Source organism: Onychomys torridus, chromosome 10, assembly GCF_903995425.1.
Source record: "Onychomys torridus chromosome 10, mOncTor1.1, whole genome shotgun sequence".
Taxonomy (NCBI): Eukaryota; Metazoa; Chordata; class Mammalia; order Rodentia; family Cricetidae; genus Onychomys; species Onychomys torridus.
The window spans coordinates 25,107,662-25,134,905 of NC_050452.1; the positions used below are offsets into that span (position 1 = coordinate 25,107,662).

The 27,244-nt window shown below is 42.5% G+C and overlaps 1 protein-coding gene across 4 annotated transcripts in view; it reads left to right on the forward strand.

Annotated features, from left to right (window-relative positions):
- Nf2 (neurofibromin 2) overlaps positions 1-27,244 on the forward strand; it is a 91,413-nt gene that overhangs the window by 14,907 nt on the left and 49,262 nt on the right. For all 4 annotated transcript variants that reach the window (XM_036200804.1, XM_036200805.1, XM_036200806.1 and 1 more), the window contains exons 2-4: positions 19,177-19,302; positions 21,366-21,488; positions 23,707-23,790. In XM_036200804.1, the coding sequence (XP_036056697.1) occupies positions 19,177-19,302; positions 21,366-21,488; positions 23,707-23,790 (333 nt within the window). The remainder of the gene's footprint in view (positions 1-19,176; positions 19,303-21,365; positions 21,489-23,706; positions 23,791-27,244) is intronic.

The window sequence follows — 27,244 nt, forward strand, 5'->3', positions numbered from 1 at the left end:
AGTTTAAGTATTTTGCAAATAGGAAAAGGTGGAAATAAACTTTTTTTGTTGTTTTGTTTGTTTTTCAAGACAGGATTTCTTTGAGTAGACCTGGCTGTCCTAGAACACTGTAGACCAGGCTGGCATCAAACTCTGAGATCCCCTCCCTCTGCCTGGGATCAAAGGCGCGTGCCACCACCCAACTAAATAACTTTCTGCTGTGACAACTTATTTGTCTTTTTCATTGTTTTATTTATTGCACTTGGTGTAAGATTCTATCTCAAAACCATTTTGTGAACTTGCCAGTGGTTTAGATTTTGCTGGGTAATGACATGACTAACAGTCCCTGCTGTGTTTCCTTGATGTTCAGTTTGTCCTTTGGGTCCTGAACAGTTTTATAAGTGAATCTTTTTCAGCTGCCCATCATCAGCTTGGAATTCAAGCTTTTGGCCTCAAGTAAAGCTTATTTCACAAGAGTTGAGTGTTTTCTAGTTGCCCGTTTCACGTTCCTTATGGTCGGAGTGTCCCTTCCTCTGTTTTCAACCTCTGTCCTTCCAAGACATTTGGTGTGCCCACAGAGATATCAGCTGGTTGCCTTGTTTCCTTTTCTCTGTGTGCTGGGGTGGGAACCCCAGCTTGGAGCATGCCAGACAAGCTCTGAAGGAGCTAACCCCTGGCTTTGTTTTAATCTTCTTTAACTTTTCAGCAGTTCACCTCTTCCTTTCCTCCAAGTGTCTCTATAGCTCAGTTTCAGAGGAGCCCGAATTAAGATCACCAGAGTTCAGTTTCTGTACAGTAAGAGGAAAGGGACTACAGGCATTTTGTAAAGGCATGACTCTTTTGTGTTTCAGAGTGACTCCTATCTGGGGTGTGGGAGTGGGGAGTGGGGGGAACTAAGGAAAGGTACTAACTTTCCAAAGTGTTCATGTTCTAGTTGGAGATGCAAAACATATATGAACAGATATTGTAAAACAACGGATATATGTGTATTCTAGGCTGAGAGCTCTTTGGGGCGTGTTGAACACCTTTCCCTAGTTGTTCTTCTGTACATTGAAGGGAAGAAGTCACATTTCAGGGTCTTCAGCTTCAGCATCTGCCTTAGAACAATTCCCACCTTCCATTTTTGTGAGACAGGGTCTCGATGCGTAGTCTCAGCCGGCTTCTTTCTGGATCCTTCTACCTCAGGCTCCTGTGTGCTGGAATTACAGGCGTACAGTCACCCTGCCCAGCTTTGTCTTGGGTTTGATGACTCCCCAGTGATTTGTGCTAGTTTTACTGTCTGGGAACTTTTTGGCACTTTCTTAGGGTTTTTTTTTTTTTTTTTGAGCTGAGGATCAAACCCAGGGCCTTGTACTTGCTAGGCAAACGCTCTACCACTGAGCTAAATCCCCAACCCCTTAGTTTTAATTTGAGAATTTAAAGCATTTGAGACTTACAAAACCCAGTACTGCGTTTTCTCAGAGCTACTGCTAGCCCTAGCTAGCTGATGGTTTGTTACAGAAAGATACATTCTTTCCTGTGTGTGCTTTGTCTAATTTAGAGTCTAAATCCACATGTCTTAGGATACTTTAAGCATGCAGAAAATTGTCAGTAAAGTAGTGGGGCTTCAAGAAAAAAGTCTGTTTTTATTGTGTTGGAGATGGAATCTATGGCCATAGGCAAGCCCACTTTCACTGAGGGACATCTTCAGGTCTTAAACCTTAAACAATAAGCAGGCTGAGAGACCCAAGCGGCCTGTTCACGGGCACCACTAGGTGGCGACAGAGCACAGTATTTTCCAAGTCACTGGGCTTTTTGCCTCTGGCTCATTAACTCCAATTCCCATTTTTTTCTCCTTTGCCAAATTGGGGCTTAGATTTGGGGAATTCACAGAAAGTCTTTGTTCATTTTGTTGCTTATGGTCTTCTGGTTTCAGTAGTTTGTTCCTTTGACTTTCAGATAAAGCTGAATCTAGAGTAATTGCAGAACTTCTGGACTGATCTATGGTTTTAAATTCCTCAGCAGTGCCTTTATCTACTATCATACTCTTTTTGATTTTCAGATTAAGTCAGTCTCATAAATATGCTTTTTAAAAAGTCTTCAGACCTCAGTAGTTCTTATCCATCCATAGAACTTTTTACCAATTCTATCCACTCCTGTAACTTCCTGTTTCTTCAGTGTTACAAAAGCCAGTGTTAAATCTTAAACATTGAGACAGAATGTCTACTTTATTTTATGTATGTATGTATTTTTCGAGACAGGGTTTCTCTGTGTAGTTTTGGCGCCTGTCCTGGATCTCACTCTGTACACCAGGCTGGCCTCGAACTCACAGAGATCTGCCTGGCTCTGCCTCCCGAGTGCTGGACACACACACACACACACACACACACACACACACACACACCCGAGAATGTTTATATTTTCTGGGTGCTACATGAACTGGTTTACAATACAAGAGTTTTGAGGGGGAGGAAATGCTGGGATTGGACCCATGGCTACCTAGCTTGTGCTTTACTACTGAGTTTGTCCCCAGTACCACTGAGGTTGGTTTGTTTAGGCACTAGAGATTGAGCCCAGGATCTTGGGCGTGCTAGTAAGTGCTCTACCACTGAGCTATATCTTTAGTCCATTATTTATTTATTTTACTTTTTATTGGGAGACAAAGGTGTCAATAGGTTGTCCAAGATAGCCTTAAACTTATAATCTTCCTGCCTCAGACTCCCGGAATATATAAAATTGTGAGCCTGTATTACCTGGTCTGTTTTAGGAGCTTAAAAAAAATTCAAGACATAAATAATCATTTAAATAATATTATTCTGCCATGGGTTGGTATTTGATAATCTGCTGCTAGTTTTGCCTAATGTTGAGGCTTGAAATTTAGCATTCTTGGATCTGGAGAGATGTTTCTGTGGTTAGGAGTGCTGGCTACTCTTCCAGAGGACTCTGATTTAATTCCCAGCTGCCACATGGAAGTTCATAACCATCTGTAACTCCAGTTCCCAGGGATCTGATGCACTAGGAATACATGCAGGCAGAACATCCTATATATAATCCCCCCCCCCCCACACACACACACAGTTTCTCTGTGTAACAGCTCTGTCTATCTTGGAACTTGATTTGTAAACAGAGATCTGCCTGACCTACCTCCCCAGTGCTGGGATTAAAGGCACACACCACCACTGCTTGTCTTTTCTTTTCTTTTTTCATCTGCAGGGGAAAGCTTGAATAATACACATAATTTTTGTTTTGTTTTTTTCGAGACAGGGTTTCTCTGTAACAGCTCTAGCTGTCCTGGAACTCTCTCTGTAGACCAGGCTGTCCTTAAACTCAGAAATCTGCCTGTCCCTGCCTTCCAAAATTTTTTTAAAATTAAATTTAATATAAAAAAATTATCTTTGTTACCTTTTTTTCTGTTTATTTTATTTTATTTTTTTGAGACAATCTCTGAATAGCTCAGGCTGGCTTCAAATTCAGCTATCCTCTTGCCTCGGGCTCCTGAGTCCTGGGGATACAGGCATCAGCCATCACTTCTGACTTAGCCTCATGTCTTATCCCCACCAAACAATCCTTACTATTATTTCTGGAGAATTGTTATTTTCGGTATGTCAAGTATTGTAATCATTGCTAATTGCATATTATCCACAGCATGCTATTTGCTAAAATCTTACTTTTCAGCAGTATTTATAATTACCTTTTTTTTTTTTCATTACAGAGTTCATAATACATCTATGCAATCAACTTTTTTCTTTTAAGAACGAGTCTCATGTATCCCAGGCTGGCCTTGATCTCATAATGTAACAAAGGTTGGCTCAAACTCCTGATCTGATTGTCTGTACTTCCCAAGTGCTGGGATTACAGGTGTACAACACTGTTCTGGCTACATAGTCCACTTATGATTGTGAGGCAGAAGGACCTTACTAGTAGAGCCCAGAATAAGGGAAAACATTGTACCAAGAACACAAATAAAGGAGTAAGTATTAGTTACATTCCTGGAAGTGATTTTAAGATAACAGAATGGATTGTTAAAGGATGGACGGAAGATTGTTACAGCAATGAAAAATCCATCTCAAGCTCCTGGGCTCGGAGGGTGACCACTTGATGACACAGCAGGTCGGGTGTGGACGGCTGTGTGACAGAGCTGTGAGTGCTCTCATGTGGTGAGCTAAATTCCGCAGATAGCTACTGCCTTCTTGCTTTTGGAGGACAGACTCTGTCTTGCTTTTCTAACACTGTAATTGTTTCTTTTTTGCTTTGTCATCTATCGGCTGACTTTGAACCAAGTACATCCTCTTTGCTCTAGCACAAATCTGGAGGTTACACAGGGCATGGGGAATTAGGGATGAAAACACTGGGGCTTGCCTGAACTGTGGTTCTCTGAAGTCACAGGCTTGTTCCTGGTGCTTGAAGGAGGGTCTGGAATATTGATGTCTTCTCTGGATTCACTGTTGGTCCCATAGTCACTCTCCACTTCAGGAGAGAAGATGCCAGAAGCTGCAATCATCAGGACATTTGCTCTCTAAAGAACAGTAACTTGTTTTGCTTTGAAAGACTCAACCAGAGTTTGAAACCTCCCTTTGGTGGTTTCCCAAAGTGCTGTGATTTCTTTCTTCCTAGTGTCTTTTGTTCTGTGGAAAATTTTCTTCTTTGGTTCTTTGAGGTTTAGATTTCTTTGCCAAGATATTTTTAGAATCAGTATGTGTCACCAAAGGGGGAAATATGTATCTTAAGGCCTAGTTATGCAATTAGAATTTTAATAAGGAGTGTCATAAATTCTTGCTTCATTGCAATCATTACTTAGGAGTGTTCTACTCAGAAGCCTCGTCTAGTTATCATCATCATTATCATCAGCATCCCCAGCCAACCACAAGCACTTAGTGGAGTGGCCACAGATTGTGCAGCACTTGTCTGTATTCCGAGAGACTGTGTGTGTGTGTGTGTGTGTGTGTGTGTGTGTGTGTGTGTGTGTGTGTCTCCTTAGCTTCAAGGAATGGTGATCTGTAGCATTGGAGAAAAGACAGGAATCTTGGGGAAGATAACTCAGTTTTCCATAGACGTGAAGTACATACTGATTCTTGCATGATATTGGGTGAATAGTGAAGTGTTGAAGGAATAGTTCTTAGAAAGGTCTAGAAGCACGTACCTCTGCTGAGTGTGTAGGCTGAGTTGTAATAAGGTCGGGTAATTGGTTGAAGGAGAGAAGAAGCAATTGGTGGAAAGCCTTGAAACTAATAATTTATATAGATTGGGCACAATAACAGAGATGATTGGAGGACTGGCAGAGGAAAATTAATTGCTGTAGTTGATTATGGCAGAAACTGACAGGGCAGGAGATTGGAGGATTTTTTATTTATTTATTTTTTCTGCAAAGAAGCAGCTTCAGCTTGTGATGAGAGGAATGGAATTTTCTGCTATGTTCTTGTTTCTATTTGGAGGATCCCTTTTCCCTATGCTGAGCAGCAATGCTCACATGCAAGGAAGAGGTGTATCCCTTAATTGCAAGACCAAAAGGCTGACAGATTCTGGAGTTTAAGTTCAAGAGATAGAAAAGCCTGCTTTGCTGGTACAGTCTTACTCCTTGCTTTTTAAATTTTCTTTGATTCGTCAGTTTTTAATTAATTAATTTATTTTTCTATTATCAGCTTGATACAGTACAAATTCTTATCCTACTAGTGGAATGTTTCATTGAGGCTTGCCCTGTAATTGAGTAAAACCAAAATTTATTATAAGCCACAGTCATCCTAGGGTCCCCCCTGCTATGTAGCCTCCCTGGTTCTGTGGGTTGCAGTCTGATTGTTCTTTGCTTTATATCTAGAATCCACTTATGAGTGAGTACATACCATGTTTGTTTTTCTGGGTTTGGGTTACCTCACTCAGGATGATGATTAGTCAGATTTTAATGGAGTTCATTATTCACTTATTGCACAGCAAAGTTATGTATATAAATGTTTGGGAGCAGGTTGCTGGGGATTGAATATACTAGGCAAATGTTATGCCACTGAGTTGCATTCCCAGCCCCTAATAACTATTTCCATTTTGTTTTTTGTTTGTTTTGGCATTTGATTTTTGAGACAGGGTAGTTTTGGCCAGCCTATAACCTGCTATGTAGAACAAATAGGCTTTGAACTTTTGGTAATCTTCCTGCCTCTACCTCACAAGAATTACAGGGAAATATTTCATCTCTCTGTCCACCCCGCCCCCACCACGAGTGTATGTGTGTGTTTTGGCCTGAAACACTATGTAGATGAGGCTGGCCTCAAGCTCACAAAAGATCTGCCTGGCTTTCTGCCTCCATGTACTGAGATTAAAGTGTATGCCAACATACCTGTCAATATCTCCTTTTTCAAAACATGTGAATAAATAAAAGTTGTATTTAGGATTGAGTCTTTTATACAAATATCTCAAATTCACAAGTCTTCTGTAAATTTGTTCTCATAGGCCAGCTATGACTACAAATATCAGTTGTAGATAAACGTTGAGCAGGGAAATCTCAGTCATCTTGAATTTTTGAATAATAGTACTCATGGGGCACAGGTCCAGAGCCAGGGAAGCAAGTCCTTCTGTCACTCTGTCTACAAGGAATCTAACCTCTATACAGTTTTATGGCAGTTTCAGGATTTCATGTAACCCTGGCCAACTGGTAAGATGGTTGTCCAATCAACCCCACAGGTTATTGGTGGCATTTGCTTCCTGTAACAAAGTGCTGCATTCTAACTGTGTTCCTGCAGTGGAGGGTAAGTGTTCAGTGCTATTTACTTAAAACATTCTAAAGTTGATAAATGACAAGTACTTCACTCTGGGTAAAGCTTGTAAATCTAGCAGCTATAAAAAAATAACAAGCTGACAGCACTTAGTCCTGTTTATAAAGTTCATACGCATCTGTCTTTGATACAGGCACAATATAGATCTATGACATCACACTGTAGCCTGTTAAAGTAACAGGAAAGCAAGCACAGCCACAGAGCCGAGCAGCTTCCAAAGGTCTGCCCTCCAGCCCCTCTCTCTGCCTGAAGGGCACTTGGAGGTCAGAAGACCTGCAGAGGGATGCTTCCACCTAATGGAGGCTGGATTTCCACTCCTCCATACCTTTCTTCTTCCTGCAAACCACCCTCTTCCCTTCTGCAAAATGAACACCTGCCTCTTATCCTCTCTCCAAGCTAAGTCTGGGGAAGAGGGCTGCAGAAGTAAGCAGATCAGTTGACTACTTCGGCCAGATGGAAAGAGATGGGTTTAAATGCTACACACTGTCTCCTTGACTTGACCTGGGGCAGTGAGGGATGAGGAATGGACAGGTACTAAAGAAACAACCAACATACACAGAAAAGCTGCAGTTGGATGGGCTGTGTGTGCTCTGATGGAGCTGCGCTGAGTGCAACAAACTCTGCATGTTTACTGTGTACTGCACAGGGTTGCTGACTATTAGGAGGAGGTGCCTGGAGACAAGAAGTCCCAGGCTGTCAGTATCCAGGAGGAAACTGCAGTTGCTAGGTTTGCACATGCTGGTCAAGCATTTGTAAACACTGGCTGTGGACTAGATGAAGGCTTTGCAATTCTAAGCCTTGCCACAGTGGGAAGACTTTGCTAAACTCCAGTGGGTCTGAGGCATTGATCCTTGACATGGGCATGGACATGTCAACAATATATACTCACTCAGGACTTCAGCCACTATTTACATATTCACTCAATTCAGGCTTCCTTGGCTCCCTACATACAGGGCTAGCAAGATGACTCGGTGGGTAGAGATGCTTGATAACCTGAATTTCTTTTAAGATTTATTAATTTTTATTGTGTGTGTATGCATGTTTTCCTTGCATGTGTTGTATGTGCACTGAATGTGTGTATGGTGTCCACAGAGCCAGAAAAGGGTGTCAGGATCTCTTGGAATTGGAGTTAAGGACAGTTGCGAACTGACATGTGGTTGCTGATAACAGAATCTATATGCTCTGCAAGAGCAGCAAGTCCCCTGATGACCTGAATTTGATCTGCAGGATCCACAAGGTGGAAGGAGAGAACCAACTCCCTCATTTGTGTGTGCGCACCCCCCCCACCAATAAATGTTATTTTAAAGATTATTTTAAAGGTCTGTAAAATAAGTAGACCCATCCCATTCATCCTGGCTTCTGTTGCTATAGATACTATTGTAGGGTGCATCTCTGCTTTGATCCAGTGCCCTGACAGAGCCTGGTCTCAGAACGATGGTGCAGAATGAGAATTGTCACATGGACCAGGCCAAAGCTACATATTCAGTCCTGCATTGAACATTCAGTACTGCAGATTGAAAATCATGCTGTTTGTCAGATCCTAGAAAAGTGCAGAGAACATTCCTTTACTTCGCAACAGCTTGGACCCAAGTGCAGACATGCTGTTCCTTCAGGCTGGCATGACCTTCCTTTTGTCAGCCTTCTCCCCACAAGACCCAGCTCAGCCAGTGTCTCCTCAGTGTAGCGCCTTTCACTAAAGTCTCCTGAACAACAGCCTGTTCTGTTAGCAACTTAGCGGTTTGTTTTTCCTTATCCATTTCCCTGTCTTCCCTGTCAGACACGCACAGGGACCATGCATTGTCCTGAATTCATCATTTATCTCCTGTGCTGAGCACAAAGACTAGGACATAGTGGGTGCTCAATAAATGTTTGTCAGATGAGTGATAGGATGGTTAGCTCGATGAGAATTGATGGTGCCCTTTCCCATTGTCATCCATCATTGTGGTATGAAGTGGGGCTGGGAGGGTTTAAGCAGCACCACTTGAGAACCAAGGCAGGGAGGCAGAGTGGGATTTAACAATAACTACCCCTTGTTTACTCTGGGCCCAGCACTGTCTTAGCCTTTTTCAGTGTTTTAATTCACTTAATCTTTAGATCAATCTGTTGAGACAGGTTCTGTTCATTGTCCTTGTTAAAGCATGAGGAAGTTCAATAACTTGCCCAAGTCACACAGTAACAGTACTGAGATATACTGGCAGCAGACAACTCAGTGTCATAGGTCAGTACCTATGCCTTTTTGGATAGTTCCTGGAAAGAAGCCTCCGTATCTTGAGGTGTCCATCTCGTGTAATGATTAAACTTGCCTTCTGTGTGTCTAGAATGGAACCAGTTTTGTTCCATTCTTAGGGGACTGGAGAAAATAGTCACTAGATTACTTTCTGGGTTCTGTGTTTAGATGCCAGAAGTAGAATTAGACAGTTGACAAAACAATGTGTTTAGATGCTGGAGATTTTATTGTTGTTTTGTTTTGTTTTTTTTTTTTTTCCTTTTAATTATTAATACAGAAGAGGGCACCAGATCTCATTACAAATAGTTGTGAGCTACCATGTGGTTGCTGGGAATTGAACTCAGGACCTCTGGAAGAGCAGTCGGTGCTCTTAACCTCTGAGCCATCTCTCCAGCCCCGTTTTGTTGGTTTTTGAGACAGGGTCTCATTATGTAGTCTTGGCTGGACTGGAATTCACTATGTAGACCAGGTTGGCCTCAAACTCAGAAATCCACCTGCCTCTGCCTCCTGAGTGCTGGGATTAAAGTTGTGGGCTGCTACACCCAGTGCCTGTCCTGTAACGAATCTTAAAAGGTCTTATTAATAGAAAACCCGGAGCCAGATATTGGGATAAATTCTAAAAGATCAGAGAGGCAGAACAAGCCACAGCCAACCTCACCTTGTCTATTCCTCAGCTGATCTTGTTTCCTCAGACTAAAAGTCCTCACCTGAATAGATTGGATCTCCACTGAATTGTTTAAAAGCCTCTAGTTTCTGGTCCTCACACCTTATATACCTTTCTGCTTCCTGCCATCACTTCCTGGGATTAAAGGTGTGTGTCCTTCCCAAGCAAAGACATGAGATCTCAAATGGTGGGATTAAAGGTATGTGTCACCATGCCTGGCTCTGTTTCAAGTGTGGCCTTGAACTCACAGAGATCCAAATGGATCTCTGCCTCTGGAATGCTAAGATTAAAAGGAATGTGCTACCATTGCCTGACTTCTATGTTTAATATAGTGGCTGTTCTGTTCTCTGACCCAGATAAGTTTATTAGGGTACACAATATATTGGGGGGCACAATAGATCACCACACTGTTCCTTGTTTTGTTTTTTTGAGAGTCTTACTATATAACTCAGGCTGACATTGAACTTCTCATTCATCTTGCTTCATGCTAGGATTACAGGTGTGTGCCACCATGTGTGGCCATAATTTGGTTCTCAAGTTTTTCATCTCTTTCTCTCTCTCTCTCTCTCTCTCTCTCTCTCTCTCTCTCTCTCTTGTGTGTGTGTGTGTGTGTGTGTGTGTGTGTGTGTGTGAGAGAGAGAGAGAGAGAGAGAGAGAGAGAGAGAGAGAGAGAGAGAGCACTTGTGTGAGCTTGTGTGTAGCTGTGTAGATCAGAGAAATTTAGAAAAGTGCAAAGAACATTTCTTTCGCAACTGCTTGGACTCAAGTGCGGACATGCTGTTCCTTCAGGCTGTCATGACCTTCCTTTTGTCAGCCTTCTCCACAAGACCCAGGTCTCCTCACTGTAGCCCCTTTCCCCAAGTCTCCTAGCTCATGTGTGCTGAGTAAACGGGAAATTTCTTTCCCACCAGTGGGTCCTGAGGATCAAACTCAGGCAGTCAGTCTTGGTGGCAGGTTGCCTTTACCTTTGAACCATGTCACAGGCTCAGTTTGGTTCTTTTGTAAATTCAGACATATTTTCCAATCAAACGAAAATGTTTCAGTTCCCCTAGGAACCCTTTTGCTCTAGACCTCTGCACACAGTGCTCTCCGTCTACAACACCCCTCCCCGTAGTCCCCTCCAGACCCAGTCTTCACTTGGCTCCTCTTTTCCGCCAGGAGACAATTTAGATGCCATTTCTGTGGGAAGGTGGCTTGCTTTCTTAGGAGTTCCCACAGTTCCTGGGTGTCCCTGTCATAACACAAGTGTTTCCATGCTGAAACCCTCACTGTGATGATCATCTGTTCTTGGCGGACTTCTGTTCAAAACCTATAAATGTGAAGACTTGTACCTTGGTAGGTAATTGAACACAGTGTGTATTCACTAACTGTGCTCTAAGCCTCTGAGCCTTGGGTTTTACTTAATTTTTTTCATACAATATCATGTATTTTGGGGGGTTTTGTTTGTTTTGTTGGTTTTTCAAGACAGGATTTCTCTGTGTAACAACTCTATGTTCTGGAACTAGCTCTGTAGATCAGGCTGACTTTGAACTCAGAGATCCGCCTGCCTCTGCTTCCCGAGTGCTGGGACTAAAGGCGTGCGCCCCCACCGGCCGAGAGCCTTGGGTTTTAAAGTCATCTAGTCAGTCATATTAGATAGCTGCTGAGTGTGTCCTGTGTACTGTCTACTCTGTTGGTCCCTGGATGGTGACTAATGCTGCTTCTAGTTAGAGGTGCCTATAGTCTAGAGAGACCTCCAGATGACAGTGAGTCACTTCAGAGCATCAAATTAACATAGAACAGTCGTGGTCAGGCAAGCCATCTTGTACCAAGAAAGCCCAGCCTCCCTTCCACAGGAACTTGAGAACTCTGTAGAGCACCCATGGCCAACAGTTCTTGTTTGTTTATTTGTTTGTTTTTGGTTTTTCTAGACAGGGTTTCTCTGTGTAGCTTTGCGCCTTTCCTGGAACTCGCTTTGTAGACCAGGCTGGCCTTGAACTCACAGAGATCCACCTGCCTTCCGAGTGCTGGGATTACAGGCATGAGTCACCACTGCCCGGCCAGTTCTTGTTTATATAGAAGCAGAAACTCAAATAAGGAAGACAAAGGAAGCCTCATGCATTTGAGGAAGAACATGTTGGAAAGAATAACTTTTTTTGTTTGAATGTTACTGCTTTTATTTATATCTTTAAAATTAATTTATTTTTCTCTTATCAGCTTGATACAGTATAAATTCTTTTTTTTGAGACAGGGTTTCTCTGCAGACCTCACTCTGTAGACCAGGCTGGCCTTGAACACCTGCTGGGATTAAAGGTGTGGGCCACCACCGCCCGGCCCATAAATTCTTATCCTAATAGTGAAATGTTTCATTGGGGCTTGCCCAGTAATTGAGTAAAACCAAAACTTACTATAAGCCACAGTCATCCTAGGGTCATGTCCCGTCCCGTCCTGTCCCGTCTTCCCCCGCCCTCCTATATAGCCTCCCTGGTTCTGTGGGTTGCAGTCTGATTGTTCCTTGCTTTATATTTAGAATTCACTTGAGTGAGTATAAACCATGTTGTCCTTCTGGGTTTGAGTGACCTCACTCAGGATGATATTTTCTAGTTCCATCCATTTGCTTGCAAATTTCATGCTGTCATTGTTTTTCTCTGCTGAGTTGTACTCCATTGTGTATATGAACCACATTTTTTTTTTTCTTTCCGGAGCTGAGGACCGAACCCAGGGCCTTGTGCTTGCTAGGCAAGCACTCTACCACTTAGCTAAATCCCCAACCCCCAAATTTTATTAATCCATTCTTCAGTTGAGGGGCATCTAGGTTGTTTCCAGGTTCTGGCTATTACAAATAGTGCTGCTATGAACATAGTTGAGCATGTATCTTTGTGGTATGGTTGATCATTCCTTGGGTATATGCCCAAGAGTGGTTTGGCTGGGTCTTGAGATAGATCTATTCCCAATTTTCTGAGAAACTGCCATACTGATTTCCACAGTGGTTGTACTAGTTTGCACTCCCACCAACAGTGGAGGAGTGTTCCCTTTGCTCCGCGTCCTCTCCAACATTGATTGTCATTAGTGTTTTTTTTTGTTTGTTTGTTTGTTTGTTTGTTTTTTTTTGTTTGGTTTTTCGAGACAGGGTTTCTCTGTGTAGCTTTGCACCTTTCCTGGAACTCACTTGATAGCCCAGGCTGGCCTCGAACTCACAGAGATCTGCCTGCCTCTGCCTCCCGAGTGCTGGGATTAAAGGCATGTGCCACCACCGCTCGGCAAACTACTAGAGGTACTTTTTTTTTTTTTTTTCTTTTTTTCCGGAGCTGAGGATCAAATCCAGGGCCTTGTGCTTGCTAGGCAAGCGCTCTACCACTGAGCTTAATCTCCAACCCCTGTCATTAGTGTTTTTGATCATAGCCATTCTGATAGGAGTAAGGTGGTATCTCAGGGTTGTTTTGATTTGCATTTCTCTGATGACTAAGGATGTTGAGCATTTTTTTTTTTTTTTTTTTTTTTTTTTCTCAGAGCTGAGAACTGAACCCAGGGCCTTGCGCTTGCTAGGCAAACACTCTACCACTGAGCTAAATCCCCAACCCTTTGAGCATTCTTTAAATGTCTTTCAGCCATTTGTGATTCTTCTTTCATGAATTCTCTGTTTAGCTCTTTAGCCCATTTTTTAATTGGATTGTTCAGTATTTTGATGTCTAGTTTCTTGAGTTCTTTATATACTTTGGAGATCAGTCCTCTGTCAGATGTGGGGTTGGTAAAGGTCTTTTCCTATTCTATAGGCTGTCTTTTTGTCTTATTGACCGTGTCTTTTGCCCTGCAAAAGCTTCTCAGTTTCAAGAGGTCCCATTTATTAATTGTTGTGCTCAGTGTCTGGGTTGCTTGTGTTATATTTAGGAAGTGATCTCCAGTGCCAGTGTGTTCAAGTGTACTTCCTACTTTCTCTTCTATTAAGTTTAGTGTAACTGGATTTATGTTGAGGTCTATGATCCACTTGGACTTGAGTTTTGTGCATGGTGACAGGTATGGATCTACAAATCTTTTTGACATCCAGTTATGCCAGCACCATTTGTTGAAGATATTTTTTTTTCCATTGTATAGTTTTGGCTTCTTTGTCAAAAATCAGGTGTTCATATGTGCGTGGATTAATGTCAGGGTCTTCAGTTCGATTCCATTGGTCCGTATGTCAGTTTTTATACCAGTACCAAGCTGTTTTTATTACTATAGCTCTATAGTAGAGATTGAGGTTAGGGATGGTGATGCCTTCAGAGGTTGCTTTATTATACAGGATTCTTTTAGCTATCCTGGGTCTTTTGTTTTTCCGTATGAAGTTGAGTATTTTTCTTTCCAAGTCTGTGAAGAATTGTGTTGGGATTTTGATGGGGATTGCATTGAATCTGTAGATTGCTTTTGGTAAGATTGCCATTTTTACTATGTTAATCCTACCTATCCATGAGCATGGGAGATTCTTCTATTTTCTGATATCTTCTTCAATTTCTTTCTTCAGAGACTTAAAGTTCTTATCAAAAAGGTCCTTCACTTGTTTAGTTAGTGTTATCCCAAGGTATTTTATATTATTTGTGGCTATTGTAAAGGGTGATGTTTCTCTGACTTCTTTCTCAGCCCCTTTATCATTTGTGTATAGGAGGGCTACTGATTTTTTTTTTTTTGAGTTGATCTTGTATCCTGCCACTTTAATGAAGGAGTTTATCAGCTGTAGGAGTTCCCTGGTAAAAGCATAACTTTTTATAGGTAACATGTGGAGATTAAATTTAACCCAACAGAAAGCTTCTGATTTTTTGTTTCTTTGATTGCTTTTTAAAATAATTTATTTAACTTTATTTTATGTGCATTCGTGTGAGAGTATCAGATCCCCTGGAACTGGAGTTACAGACTGTGAGCCGCCATGTGGTTGCTGGGAATTGAACCCGGGTCCTCTGGAAGAGTAGCCAGTGCTCTTAACCTCTGAGCCATTTCTCCAGCCCTGATTGTTGTTTTTTTTTGTTTGCTTGTTTGGTTGGTTGGTTTTTGAATCTTTCTATGTAGCCAAAGCTGGCTGGCCCCCTGCCTCAACCTCTCAAGTGCTAGGATTCCAGGTGTAAGGCCAACATGTTTGGTCAGAAATCTTATTAATTGCTTAAAGACAGAGACAAATGTTTTCTTTTGTTTTGGAATGAGGTCTCACTGTATTATGCAGCGTTATCATGGACTCCTGGGCTCAACCAATCTTCCTGTCTCACCTTAGAATGTTTTATTTTATAAATGAAGGTCTTTAAGTCTTTTAAAAAATACTTACATTTATTTACTTTGTGTCTGTGTGGGGGCACATATATGAAGGTCAGAGGATGACCTGTTGTGGGGGTCAGCTCTCTCCTACCACGCGGGTCCCAGAGAATGAACTTGGGTTCTTAGACGTCTTTGGCATGTGCAGCTGAGCCAGCTCTCCAGCTCAGAGGGCTGGAAACTTGAATATATTTAGGACATCTCTACTTTGCTTCCTTCCTTCCCTCCTCGTCCTCCTCCTTTGTTTTTTTTTTTTTTTTTTTTTTTTTTTTTTTAATTGAGACAGGGGCTGGGCGGTGGTTGTGCACGCCTTTGATCCCAGCACTTGGGAGGCAGAGCCAGGCGGATTTCTATTTGTTCGAGGCCAGCCTGGTCTACAGAGTGAGTTCCAGGAAAGACGCAAAGCTAAACAGAGAAACCCTGTCTCGAAAAAACAAAAAACAAACAAAAAACAAAAAAATCCCGAAAAACAAAAAATTGAGACAGGGTAGACTTGGTTGCTGGTCTTGAACTCACAGAGATCTGCCTGCCTCTGCCTCCTGAGTGCTGGGATTAAAGGTGTGTGCCACCAGGCCACTTGCTTTCTTTGGTTTAACTAATCTTGTCTAAAACTTAATTGCTCATCGGTTTTCGCCAAACTTGCTGCTTTTTCTGTATTCCTTCTCTTTTTTAGTGGGATGCCAGGTGCTCAAGCCAGAAATGCACGTAGGTGTCTTGAGCCTTTCTCCCTCTAGCCTGTTCAAGTGCTGGTTCTGGGACTGCCTCCTTCTGCTTCCCAGCCACTCTCCCTCTGCCTTCTTGATGACAGGGGTCACCTGCTCTGTGCTCTTGTCTGTCCTGCAACTGTTCCTTCCCTGCAACTTATTCTTTACCCTGTTGGCATAAGGCCGACAGGTCCTCAAGCCTAAGGCTTTCTGCAGAGCCACGTGCTCCAGACCCCTGAGGCTGGCTGTCAGTGCCGGCCGGTCACAGCACATGGACTTGCAGGTCCCTGGAGTGATCATGGTGTTGTGTTTTGTTTCTAAGATAGTGTTCCTTCCCTCCATCACTGAACCCTTGCTTGTTCTTCAAGTCTCCTGACCCGAGTTCTTGCCTTTTTCTCCCAGACACCCTGCTTCCACCATTGTATAGCTTCAGTGTGTGACACTTGGTATGCTCTACAGTACTTGTTGGGAAACAGGCTCTGTCCACAGAGAGCTGTGAATGAGCTGTGTCTGACTTCTCAGAAGGGCTCTGTTTCAGTATTGGTCACTTACTGGCCAAGGTAAGAAGATCTGATGATCACAGAACTGGAAAAGGGTGTTTTTGAGACAAGGGGTTTGCCTGCCTTGGATCACCATGAAAAAACAGACCAGTGTTTATTTTGATAGACTGCCAAATAATTGGTGACTCAGTTTACTTAGTTTTACAAAAAGAGCATGGATTCACAGTGGGTAACTCCTGAGGCTCATTTCTAGCTCAATGATTTTTTTACATCAATGTTAGGTATAAATAGGGAAAATAATGTAAGTAGGACGTTCTGGATTGTTCTGAGAATTGTTTCTTCACTTTATTGCAAGCTCCATGGGACAATGACATTTGTCTTTTGCAGTTAACAAAAAGTGGGCTTGCATTTCAAAAACGAAGAAATAGAGGAGTACAGGAAAGCTGTGATAACACAGTGTTGGGTTGAGGTTTTCAGCTCCCCAGTGTGGAAGCTCACTCATTGTCCCTTGGAAGCTTTCCTTCCAGGTCTACTCATCCTGCTTGCTGACAGCCCTTTGTGCGAAGGCCTGGCCTGACTGTGGCTGTGAGTTATGGTGGATTGGGAGTGATGTCCTGATCCTCTTAGCCCTGGGATGTTTAACTTCTCCAAGTTAATGCCTGTTCTTTAGTGGCACATTATCTTGTGGCAAGGCAGGCATTTATAATTTATATACTGTGTGTTGCTTAAAATAGAGACAAGAGAAGAATCAGCATCCCGAAGCTTCCATTTCTTCAAAATCACATTTCTCCAGTTAAGTCTGCCTGTATGAATTAAGACCTTCAAAGAATTAAAAAAAAAAAAAAAAAAAACCTGTCTGGTTGTCAAAAGGGTGTGCCTATTATCCAGCCTTATAAAAGGGGGAAGCAATTATATTTTTAAAATAAAACTCAGTTTTTCCTACTCAAAAATCTCTAAAGATTTCCATCTTTGCCGTATTCCAGGGACCTGACTATAGTTAGAGGGTATGGGGCCGAGGTTGCAGGACAGATAGGAGAAATGCCTTGCTTGATAAAGGACCAAAGTCAATATGCCACTTGTGTGGTGTGATCTTGGTGTCCTACCATTTGGGTTGCTGACTCTGGCTGCAAACAGAGAGAGAGAGATGGCAAACAGAGAAGACTCTGTTCATTCACATCTATTAAAGTTAGAAAGTATGGTTCAGTAGTGGGATACTTGCCTAAGAAGTGCAAGACCCCAGTTTGATCCCTAATACTTGGGGTGGGGGAAAAGGTAAAGGAGTGGGCAAGATGGCTAGTGGGTAAAGGCACTAACTGTATAAGCCTGTCTGTCTACAAGAGTGATCCCCAGAGCCATATAAAGGTCTAAGGAGAGAACCAACTTCACCACATTGTCCTCTGAGCTCAAAATATTAATGGCACACACCCAACACAAACATTGAAGTCAGCCTCTGGTTCCTCAGGAGCCATTCACCTTGTTCATGTTTTTAATTTTATTTATTTACTGGAGGTGTGTGTGTAGTGTGAATGCAATGGTGTGTGGGTAGAGGGAGATAGGGTTTCTCTGTGTACCCCTGACTGTCCTGGAACTTGCTCTGTAGACCAGACTGGCCTCAAACTTGGAGATTTTCCTGCTTCTGTTTCTGGCTTTTATTTATTTATTTATTTATTTATTTATTTATTTATTTATTTATTTATTTATTTATTTATTTATTTATTTTTTAAACTAGATGCTTACTGGGACCTGGGTTCCTTTATTAGGCTAGGCTGGTTGGCACCCACACCCCTCCAGTGCTGGGATTATAAACATGGGCCACAACAAACAACTTTTTTTTGTGTGTGTATCTGTGGGGGGCTGTTTCAAGAGGGTTTCACTGTGTAGCCTTGGCTGTCTTGGAACTCATTCTGTAGAGTAGGCTGGCCTCAAACTCACAGAGATCTGCCTCCTGATTGCTGGAATAAAGGCATGTGCCACAGCTGCCGGGCTTACAACCAACTTTTTATATGAGTGCTAGGTTCAAACTCAGGTTCTCAGGCTTAAATGACAAACACTTTACTGAGCTGTCTCCCTGGCGGGTGGAGGTTTCCTAATGGGGGCAGGAGAAGAGCAGATACTTCTGCAATCAGGTGGCCTTATCATTCCCTTACATTTGCATCTCAGGATCACTCAAGCATATGTTTCATATGGTCATAACTGTATTCAAGTGTTTATTTGGATTTTTATTTGATACATGGGGTAGCTGGGGTAGGTATCTGGCAAGCTAAGAGGTAATACAGGAAAAACCTAGTTGACTAAAAGCCACTAGATGGCAACATTTACTCAGCTGCCCTACATCCTTTTTCCCTATGAAGATGTTTGAGCTTGCTTTTTCCAGCTACACCATTGAATAGCAGAGAAAAAGAAAAAGGGTTAGCAGTGATACAGATGCTTTTGAAAGTGAGGCTATGGAATAAACATGCCATAGTTAACTTGTATATTCATTGCTTGGGTTTGGACACTGAGCATTTTTTAGAATTGCTTGTGCCTGTGGGCAAGTTGCTTCTGTTTGGGCCCAACCAGGCATCCTGATAGAGACCTGCAACTTGCCTATCTGGTCTCACATTGTTCTTCTGCTCTGCAATTTGTGGCTTACAACCATATATTTAATATTTTTCCTAGTAAAAGTAGTCTTTAAGTTAAAAAGAGAATACTTACCTTTTATCAAAAGGCAGTCATGAGTTAAAAACAACAACAAACAAAAAACCTAACAACATCTCAAGGGAATTAGTGTCTCACAAACTGGCCATCTTCCTGGGCTAATTTAGGAGGCTTGACTCCCCTAAATGAGGCTGCCTATTTACCAGGTTTCCTAAATTAGCAACTTCGGGGATCCTGAGCTCTGTACGGAACTGTCCAAGGAGGTATTGTGTGTGCTCCGCAGCGATTGAGCCATTAAGCTCTAATTGGTATTTTCCCACTCATGGTTTTGTGTGGGAAGCTTTAAAATTATTTAGGAATTCAGTGCTCATCAGACATTTTGGTGATAGTAGAGAGTGCTGAGAACAGTTTTGTGTGTGAGCTGATTATGATTTTTGCTCACATCATCCTTCCCTGTTGGTTTGTTATATTGCAGATGAAATGGAAAGGGAAAGACCTGTTTGATTTGGTGTGTCGGACGCTGGGGCTTCGGGAAACCTGGTTTTTTGGACTGCAGTACACAATCAAGGACACCGTGGCCTGGCTCAAAATGGACAAGAAGGTTGGGCTAGATCTCCATGAAACCAGTGGGGGAGGCTTATGCTTTCTGGTTTTTTGGTTTTGGTTTTGGTATTTTTTTTTTTTCCCTAAGCCTGCACTTAGCTTATTTGCTCATTGTTGGAGTATCACAAGGATATGGTAAAGAAGGGGGCACTTTTTAATATTAAGTCATGTATGTAGGAAACAGGTCTACAGGCATTTCTGCTCACTACAGATTCTCCCAGACAAGCAGGATTCATAAGGCCTAAACCTTGACGAGCTTTTCTGCCCATTGTCACTGCCTTGTTTGCTTTGTGGTATTAGTTTATTGAACCAATAGTCAGGTTTTAGGAGGGCATTACTACTATCTTTGTATGCTTCAAAAAACAAAAACAAAAAACTCCAACAATTTGTCTTTGAGAGACTCTCCCGGGGCTCATGTTCTTTTTTTATTTTTTAATAAGTCTTTGAGAACACCAAGATTTAATCATTAATGAAACCTAAGGAATAAAGAGCCTGAGATGAAAGAGCAATGCCCGTTTCCTCCTCAGGATTCTCTGGGGTTTCTTAAGCACATGAAATCTAGGTTTCTAGTAATTTGAAGGTGGCTTGGAAATGGCTATGGCTTGGGGAAGCTGCCCATTTATGGGTTCATATATATTCACACAAAGACATGCCTATCTGTTTTCCTGGCCACTTAACAGTGAAGACAGCTGGAGAACAGGGCCAAAAGACCCCTGAGTCACAAAGTAACTCTGTGTCTTTTTTTTTTTTTTTTGTTTTTTTGTTTTTTTTCCAGACGAGGTTTCTCTGTGTAGCTTTGGAGCCTGTCCTGGATCTTACTTTGTAGACCAGGCTGGCCTTGAACTCACAGAGATCCGCCTGCTCTGCCTCCCGAGTGCTGGGATTACAGGCGTGCGCCACCACCACCGCCGCCTGGCCCATGTCTAGTTCTGACCCTAAATGGTGCCCCTGTCAATTGCCCCTGAAGTTATCTACTGCATAATGTGGTAACCAACAAGTCTCATCTGACTAATGTTAAGTGAGATGTTCAAATTGTGTTCACAACATGTATATGGTGATCTCCTTCGTGTTTAGAACTCCTTTGATTGTCTGTTTCAACGGTCATTCCCAATGACTAGAAACTCTAAATGCCACAAAGAGCCAGGGCTGAGGAAGGCAACTAGATTAGACTTATTTTGAGTCCCTTGGAGACTGTCACTGGAATTTGGGCAAGCATATGGAGAGTTATATATCAGACACAGCAAAGCTTTCTGTGTCTTTTTATGATTCTCAGCAAAGTGAATTTTAAATCATACCTGAATGTTAGCCAAGTGGATATTAGATTGGGGGCATCAGGAGTCATAGAACCTGCTGCTCAAGGGAAATAAATTATGACACATGTTAATGGAGCCTGGTAGTATGTTTATGTCCTGAAATGAAATTCACTCTGGAGAGCAGATGTCCAAGCTTTCCAGGGGCAGGTGGGATTGTTAGAAGATTAAAGACAGTGGTTTACTTACTGCACTGCAAGCATTTTGTGGCCATCTCGGAAAGATTCCAGGAACAAAGCATTGCCATGATGGCCATGTTTCACTTCTAGTATTCATGACATATAAATGATGTCACAAAAATCTAGTTTAAGCTATAGTCCAGTGGAACCTATTAGAGTGGGCAGTAAGAAAAAAGAGTAAAGGAAGATGTTACTATTTCAGGGGAAAAAAACCCAAAAAAACCTTTTTAAATCTTCAGTCTTCCATAAAGGATAAAGCCCAAGATCTTTGAGTTATACATTCTGGTTTGTAACTCTTTTCTGTAGCTTTGAGAACACTGATGCTGTCACTGTAGCTCTGCTCACCCCTTGGGTTTATTGATTGGTTTGGTTCAGAACTCTGTGCGAAGTGGATAGTATCTCCTGCTGTGGATGGCTTTGTGAATGCTTCCAATTGTAGAAGCACAGCCTTTGGGAAGTGGAATGAATGCAACAGGGGAGGGGTTTATACCTTCCCTGCACAGCGTGCTCTGATGGAAGTCCATGAAGAGGAGGAACCAGCACAGCATGTCTTTTGCTCTGAAATTCTGCAGGTGTTGGATCATGATGTTTCGAAGGAAGAACCGGTTACCTTTCACTTCCTGGCCAAATTTTATCCTGAGAATGCTGAGGAGGAGCTAGTTCAAGAGATCACACAACACTTATTTTTCTTACAGGTACACTGGCCCATGCTATCTCCCCCAGTTCTAAGAGGACCAATTTGAGTGTGGTTACAAAAGCAGCCCAGGTGAACCCCTTAGAGTTGGCCACAAATGCTTCTACACTGCAGAAAATGTTTTGCCTCCAAATAGTCAGTCCTTTTAGTTCAGTAATGGGGAAAAAATCTTGAGAATAGAACTTTGCCCGTGTGGTGAGAATTGATGTCGGATGAAATTGCAGAGGTGTGATGGTGAAGAATAGACAGAAGCAGTTACCCAATATATACCCTCTGTGAACGTACATCCTGGTTCCCTCTAGCTAACTTGAAAGTTCTATGAGGTTAAACGAAAAGCCTGAGGCTTAGCAGAAAGTTTCTTTAACGTTCAGGATCTGCCATCATCAAGGCAGTTCTTCTGAATGGCAGTGACCTTGGTCTGACCCATCCGAAGGTATTTCAGACAGCCCGTTCTGCACAACTCTGGATGTATACTGTCATTTCCTCCTTCATCGGAGTGCAAGCCCCTTAGAGACAGGCTTGTTGAATATGCAGTTGGTGTTCTTAAGTCATTCTTAACCAAACTGAAGAAGTCAGGCGTTCCAGGATTACAGGTTGACCATCTAGGAGCACAGGGAGCCGCTTCCTTTAAGGATGGAAACCTTGTTTTGTCGATGTCAGAGAGCCTCCCCAGTTTCATGGCTATCTGTAGTGTGACTGATGCTGAAGCTGCTTATGTGTCCCAGAGTGCCCCACTGTCCATGATGTCAAAGATTGTAACAGGGCATTAAATACATTGATTTCCCAGAAGTACATCTGTGATTTTTCACACAATCCCTGTAATATGGAGCATCTGTGTATTATGTTCATGACATAGTACGTGAAATATGGTACTGCTCTCCATATAATGCTGTGCTGTGTTGTGTTGTTAAGGGGTTCTCACTCAATAGCTAAGGCTGGCCTCGAACTTGAGATTTTTTTTGCCTCAGTCTCTGGAATGCTGGGATGTGTGCCCCTTGCCTGGCTAAATAGTTTCTTTTACAAAGGAGTTCCACACACGTGTGCGTGTGTGCGTGTTTTAGGTCGAAAGGTAGCCCTTTCAGATTTTTTGTGTTACAGCTGCTTCTTTTCTCTTTGTAAAGAAACTAGGAGACTCAAAGGTCTCACCGCTTCAGAACATCTCAGCTTTCATTTTCTCTTAGTTTTAAAACCTGGGGTGGGGGGATGGGGTGTCTGTGCGAATGAAGCCACATGAAAAGTCTTTGGGGGCTGGGGATGTAGCTATCTATAGAATGCTTGCCTTGTATTTATGAAGCCTTGGGTTCCAACCCCAGTGCTGAATAAACAGAGCATAGTGTACTTTTGTAATCCACAGGAGGTTCAGAAGTTCAGGGTCATCTTTAGTTACATAGAGAGTTCAAGACCACCTCAAGCTACGTGTGGCCAGAATACCTTAGTACTATAGAAATGGCTTTCCTGTGAGTGCTTGAGGCAGCACCTGTCTCCTGTGACTTTTGCTTGATCTTCCTTCATACTGAGATGTTAGATGTTTTTGTGAGTAATCAAGGCAACATCTACTAATAGGAATCTGTGAAAAGAGTTAAATTTGCTTAATGTACCTCCACTTATGTGGTTCTCTTGTCCTTGTGTCTGGAACATCATACACTGCACCATTGTATGGAGTTAGGTGCAATGAGATATGTTATTTCGACATTATGGCTTAGGAATTATATTTCCTGAACCTCATGTGTACTTAAAAGTTGAATCAATCAAATTTTATTGCTTCCTTTTTCCTTAGAGCAGCACATTGCAAGTAATGACTTTTCTACAGTCATATTTCAGTGGCCTTGACTTTTGTCTTGTATGAAGATTTGAAGGTAGACTCCATCTCCTCTAGTACTGTGAGTGCTCCACAGGGCCAAGACCGAGACAGAGTGTAGTTACCCTAGTCATAGCCCCGTCAGAGTCTGCTGTAACCAAGCAGATCCCATTTCCTCTCCAGCCTTGACTCTGAGGAGGAGAGAGAGGGCTTTTGTGCAGCTATCTTACTGATAACTGCTCAGTGGCTGACCTCTCAATTGGTCTGCAATACTTTTTTAAAAAGTCCCCTTTGTCAGAAAATCATTAACAGGCAGCTTTGGCAGCCCTCATTTAGAATACCCTGAGTCATCTGCTGTGACTGAGCGGCACTGCTGTCTTCCACACGTGCAGTCTCATCTCTCTCATAATTGCCCTTTCAGGTGAAGAAACAGATTTTGGATGAAAAGATCTACTGCCCTCCTGAGGCTTCAGTGCTCTTGGCTTCCTATGCTGTCCAGGCCAAGGTGGGTGCAAAGAAAGAAAAATGTATTCTTCCTCAACATTAACTTATCACAGCCTGGCTCCAATCTTCCATTTCTTTGGATTTTGAGGACTTCATAACAGCTTGCCCCCAAAAATGAGATGTCATGAGAGTTGGGCATCTACATTTGCTGCCTCAACTTCTGTGTATTTTGTGTGTGTGTGTGTGTGTGTGTGTGTGTGTGTGTGTGTGTGTGTGTATACAAGTGACAAGCATATCATTTCAATGACTACAATTCATTCTAAGTGAATTCATTCAAAAAGATGAATTTTCTGTGTAATCTCATTATGCACATGTGGTTCATTACATTCATCACATCAGCTTTGTTTTATTAGTCAGGAAAAGTGCGTTTATGGTCTCTAATTATGATCAGATGAGGCCTTTAGGTCAGCTAGACCCAGATTCTCCATTGAACTTATCTTTCCAGAGACTACTTGCTTAGAAGCTGCACTCCTGGTGAAGTCCCAGGGGTCATACTGTGTGTGTGGCTAGGAGCTGGGTCTGCTGAGGCCGCCTCATCCATTAGTGCAGTCTCATTAGCCTAAAGTCATTCACTCTTGTTTAGACAGCAGACGGGGTGGTGGGAGAGGAACAGCATTGAGTATTAGGTTTTTGTCCCATCATATAAGGCCATCTAGAGTGTTTCATGACCCTTGGATTTCCCACCTCAATTACATTTTTAATACAACTTCAGGTCAAAGCCAGGAATGACTTGTTTGCCATTTGAGTTGGGAAAAGGGCTTCAAAGTATGTATGCTGGTCAGGCTAGTAGAAGCACAGAGTCAGTTAAATCATTTGATGACTCATTAGTGTCTGCATGGGACATGAGGCTTGTTAACTGTCAGATGCAGGCACTAGAGCAAGTTCTGCCCTCAGTGATTCTCCCAGGTCATTGGTACCTTCATGGGTAAAGCTAGAGACAGAATCTATGGCTTTAGAATTGTTTTTTTTTTTGCACCTTTCCTGGAACTCGCTTTGTAGACCAGGCTGGTCTTGAACTCACAGAGACCCACCTGGCTCTGCCTCCCTAGTGCAGGGATCAAAGGCGTGCGCCACCACCGCCCGGCCCTAGAATTGTATTTTATGCCTTCCTTGAAAAGGGAGTAATTGAGAAAACAGAAAATGGGCTGTGGTTCATGTAAAGCATATGCTCCTTTGATGCTTTGATCAAGAATATTAGTAACAGGAAAAATGTATCCTTCCTGTCCTAACAGTGACAAAGCAGTCGTTATTACTTTCATTAAATCCATGTACTTTGGGGCTAAGAATTGAGTTCCCTTGTGCGTGCTTTCTCCTATTGGAGACCCAAGCACTCAAGGATATTATCTCAGTCTCAGAGGCTACCTATGTGGGGGCAGAGGGGTGGGGGTCATTTTTCAAGGAACCGGCGGATGTTTGCTTGAACAGATTTCACTGCAGGAAAGCCCTACTTACTTGGCTTCTGCCGATTTGGAGATGAAAGTGATTCACAGACAACATATGTGGTTCATATGGAGGTGGGTGCTCTTAACTATTTTTTTCTGGTGTTAAATTTAGGAATCTTACAAATAAAGGTAATCTCTAGCTTTTAACGTCTGTATTCAGGCTGGCGTGGTAGTGCACACCTTTAATACTCAGATCCCTGTGAATTCCAAGCCAGCAAGGGTTGTAAAGTGAGGCCCTGTTTGCATTCAGGAAAGCAGGGCTTACTCTAACAATGTTACCAGATTAATAACTACAGGTTATTAGTGAGAAGATATTTAGGATGAGCTGTAACCATGATGTTTGCAAAGTGCTCAACAGTTTATTCACAAGATCCTCCATGTAGTATAGTTTGGAAGCCAAGGCTTGTGCTTGTTTTCCTGATGACAAAATTAAAGGTTAGAGAAGATGAATGAGCTGGGCAGAGTGGCGCACGCCTTTAACCCCCCACCACTTGGGAGGTGGAAGCAGGCAGATCTCTGTGAGTTTCAGGACAGCCTGGGCTACACAGAGAAACCCTATCTCAAAAAAAAAAAAAGTAAAAAGTTTATTCAAAATCGCAATACTTATATGTTATTTCTGTACTTGTGAAATGTACAAGCTACTTGTTTTGTTGTGTTTTGTTTTCATGGTATCGGGTCGGAACCCAGAGGCCTGCACATATGAGGCAAGTGCTCTACCATACAGCTAGTTATCTGCCTCTCTGTGAGGATTGAAGCAGGGGGAGGGAAGGTAGAGCCAGACTGGAGACCCCGCTGTCTGGGCTGCCTGACCCAGCACCTTGTTCCTACCCCGTACTGTCTAGTGAGGGGGGTGGAGGTCAGGCATTAATTTTCACTAAATTCTAGTTTCGCTTACAAGATGAAACAACCTTGGGCTGGAGAGACGGCTCAGTGGTTAAAAAGCACTGGCTGCTCTTCCAGAGGACCCGGGTTCAACTCCCACAACTGCATACAGCTCACTGCTGTCTGTAACTCCAGCTCCAGGGGCCTTACACTTTACCACAGACATGCATGAAGGCAAAGTATCAGCGCACATAAAGTATAGATAAACAAATAAAGACAACCTGAACCTTTCAGTAAGCCATGCTGGCTCCTTCCATTATGTGCAGTTTGTTTTCTTCCTAGCCTTTCTAAAACAGAAAGGAACTGTAAAAACATGGAGGGGAAGTGGAATTGAGCTCATTAACACATGGAACATAATTATGTGCAAATGTATTCATTACAGTATTTCAGCTGTTGGAATGATATAGACACACTTAATTCCAAAGCATAAAGAAACAATTAACTTCAAAGTATAAATACAAATATTAATCACATGGTTCAGTCAACAAGAACCATATTTCTTGGTTCTTGTTTGAGTTACGCTAGAATCAAAAGAACAGATCAGTCACATGACAAATGAAACCATCTTGCAATTTTTAAGCCACCTGTTGGAATTTATATGGACAATTTGGTGTTTCTCTTTCTTTCTTAAATATGTTTGTACTGAAAATTACCAGGAGAGAATAGGATATCATTCATGAATCTTGGTACTGCCTGTAGGCTCTTTCAGAAGGAAGAAAAGAGTAGTGGAGGATGGAGCTGGAGAGATGGTCAGCCACTGAGAGTATTTACTGTTCTTGAATCAGACCTGGGTGTGCTTCTCAGTACCCACATGGCAGCTTACAACTGCCTGTCACTCTAGTTCTGGGGGCTTCAGCGCCCTCTGCTGATCTCTGAGGGCTCCTGCACACGTGTGTTAAACATACTCACAAAGGCTCACACATATACACATAAGTTAAAAATGAAGGAGTCTGCCCAGGCTTTATGGTGCATGACTTTAATCCTAGCACTTGGGAAGCAGGGGCAGGAGGCTCTGAGTGTTGAGGCCAGCCTGGTCCACTTGCCTAGTTTTGGGATAGCCAGAACTACATACAGAGACCTTGTCTCAAAAAACAAAACAAACACAGAAAGAGTGGGGGAAGCTTAGTGTTT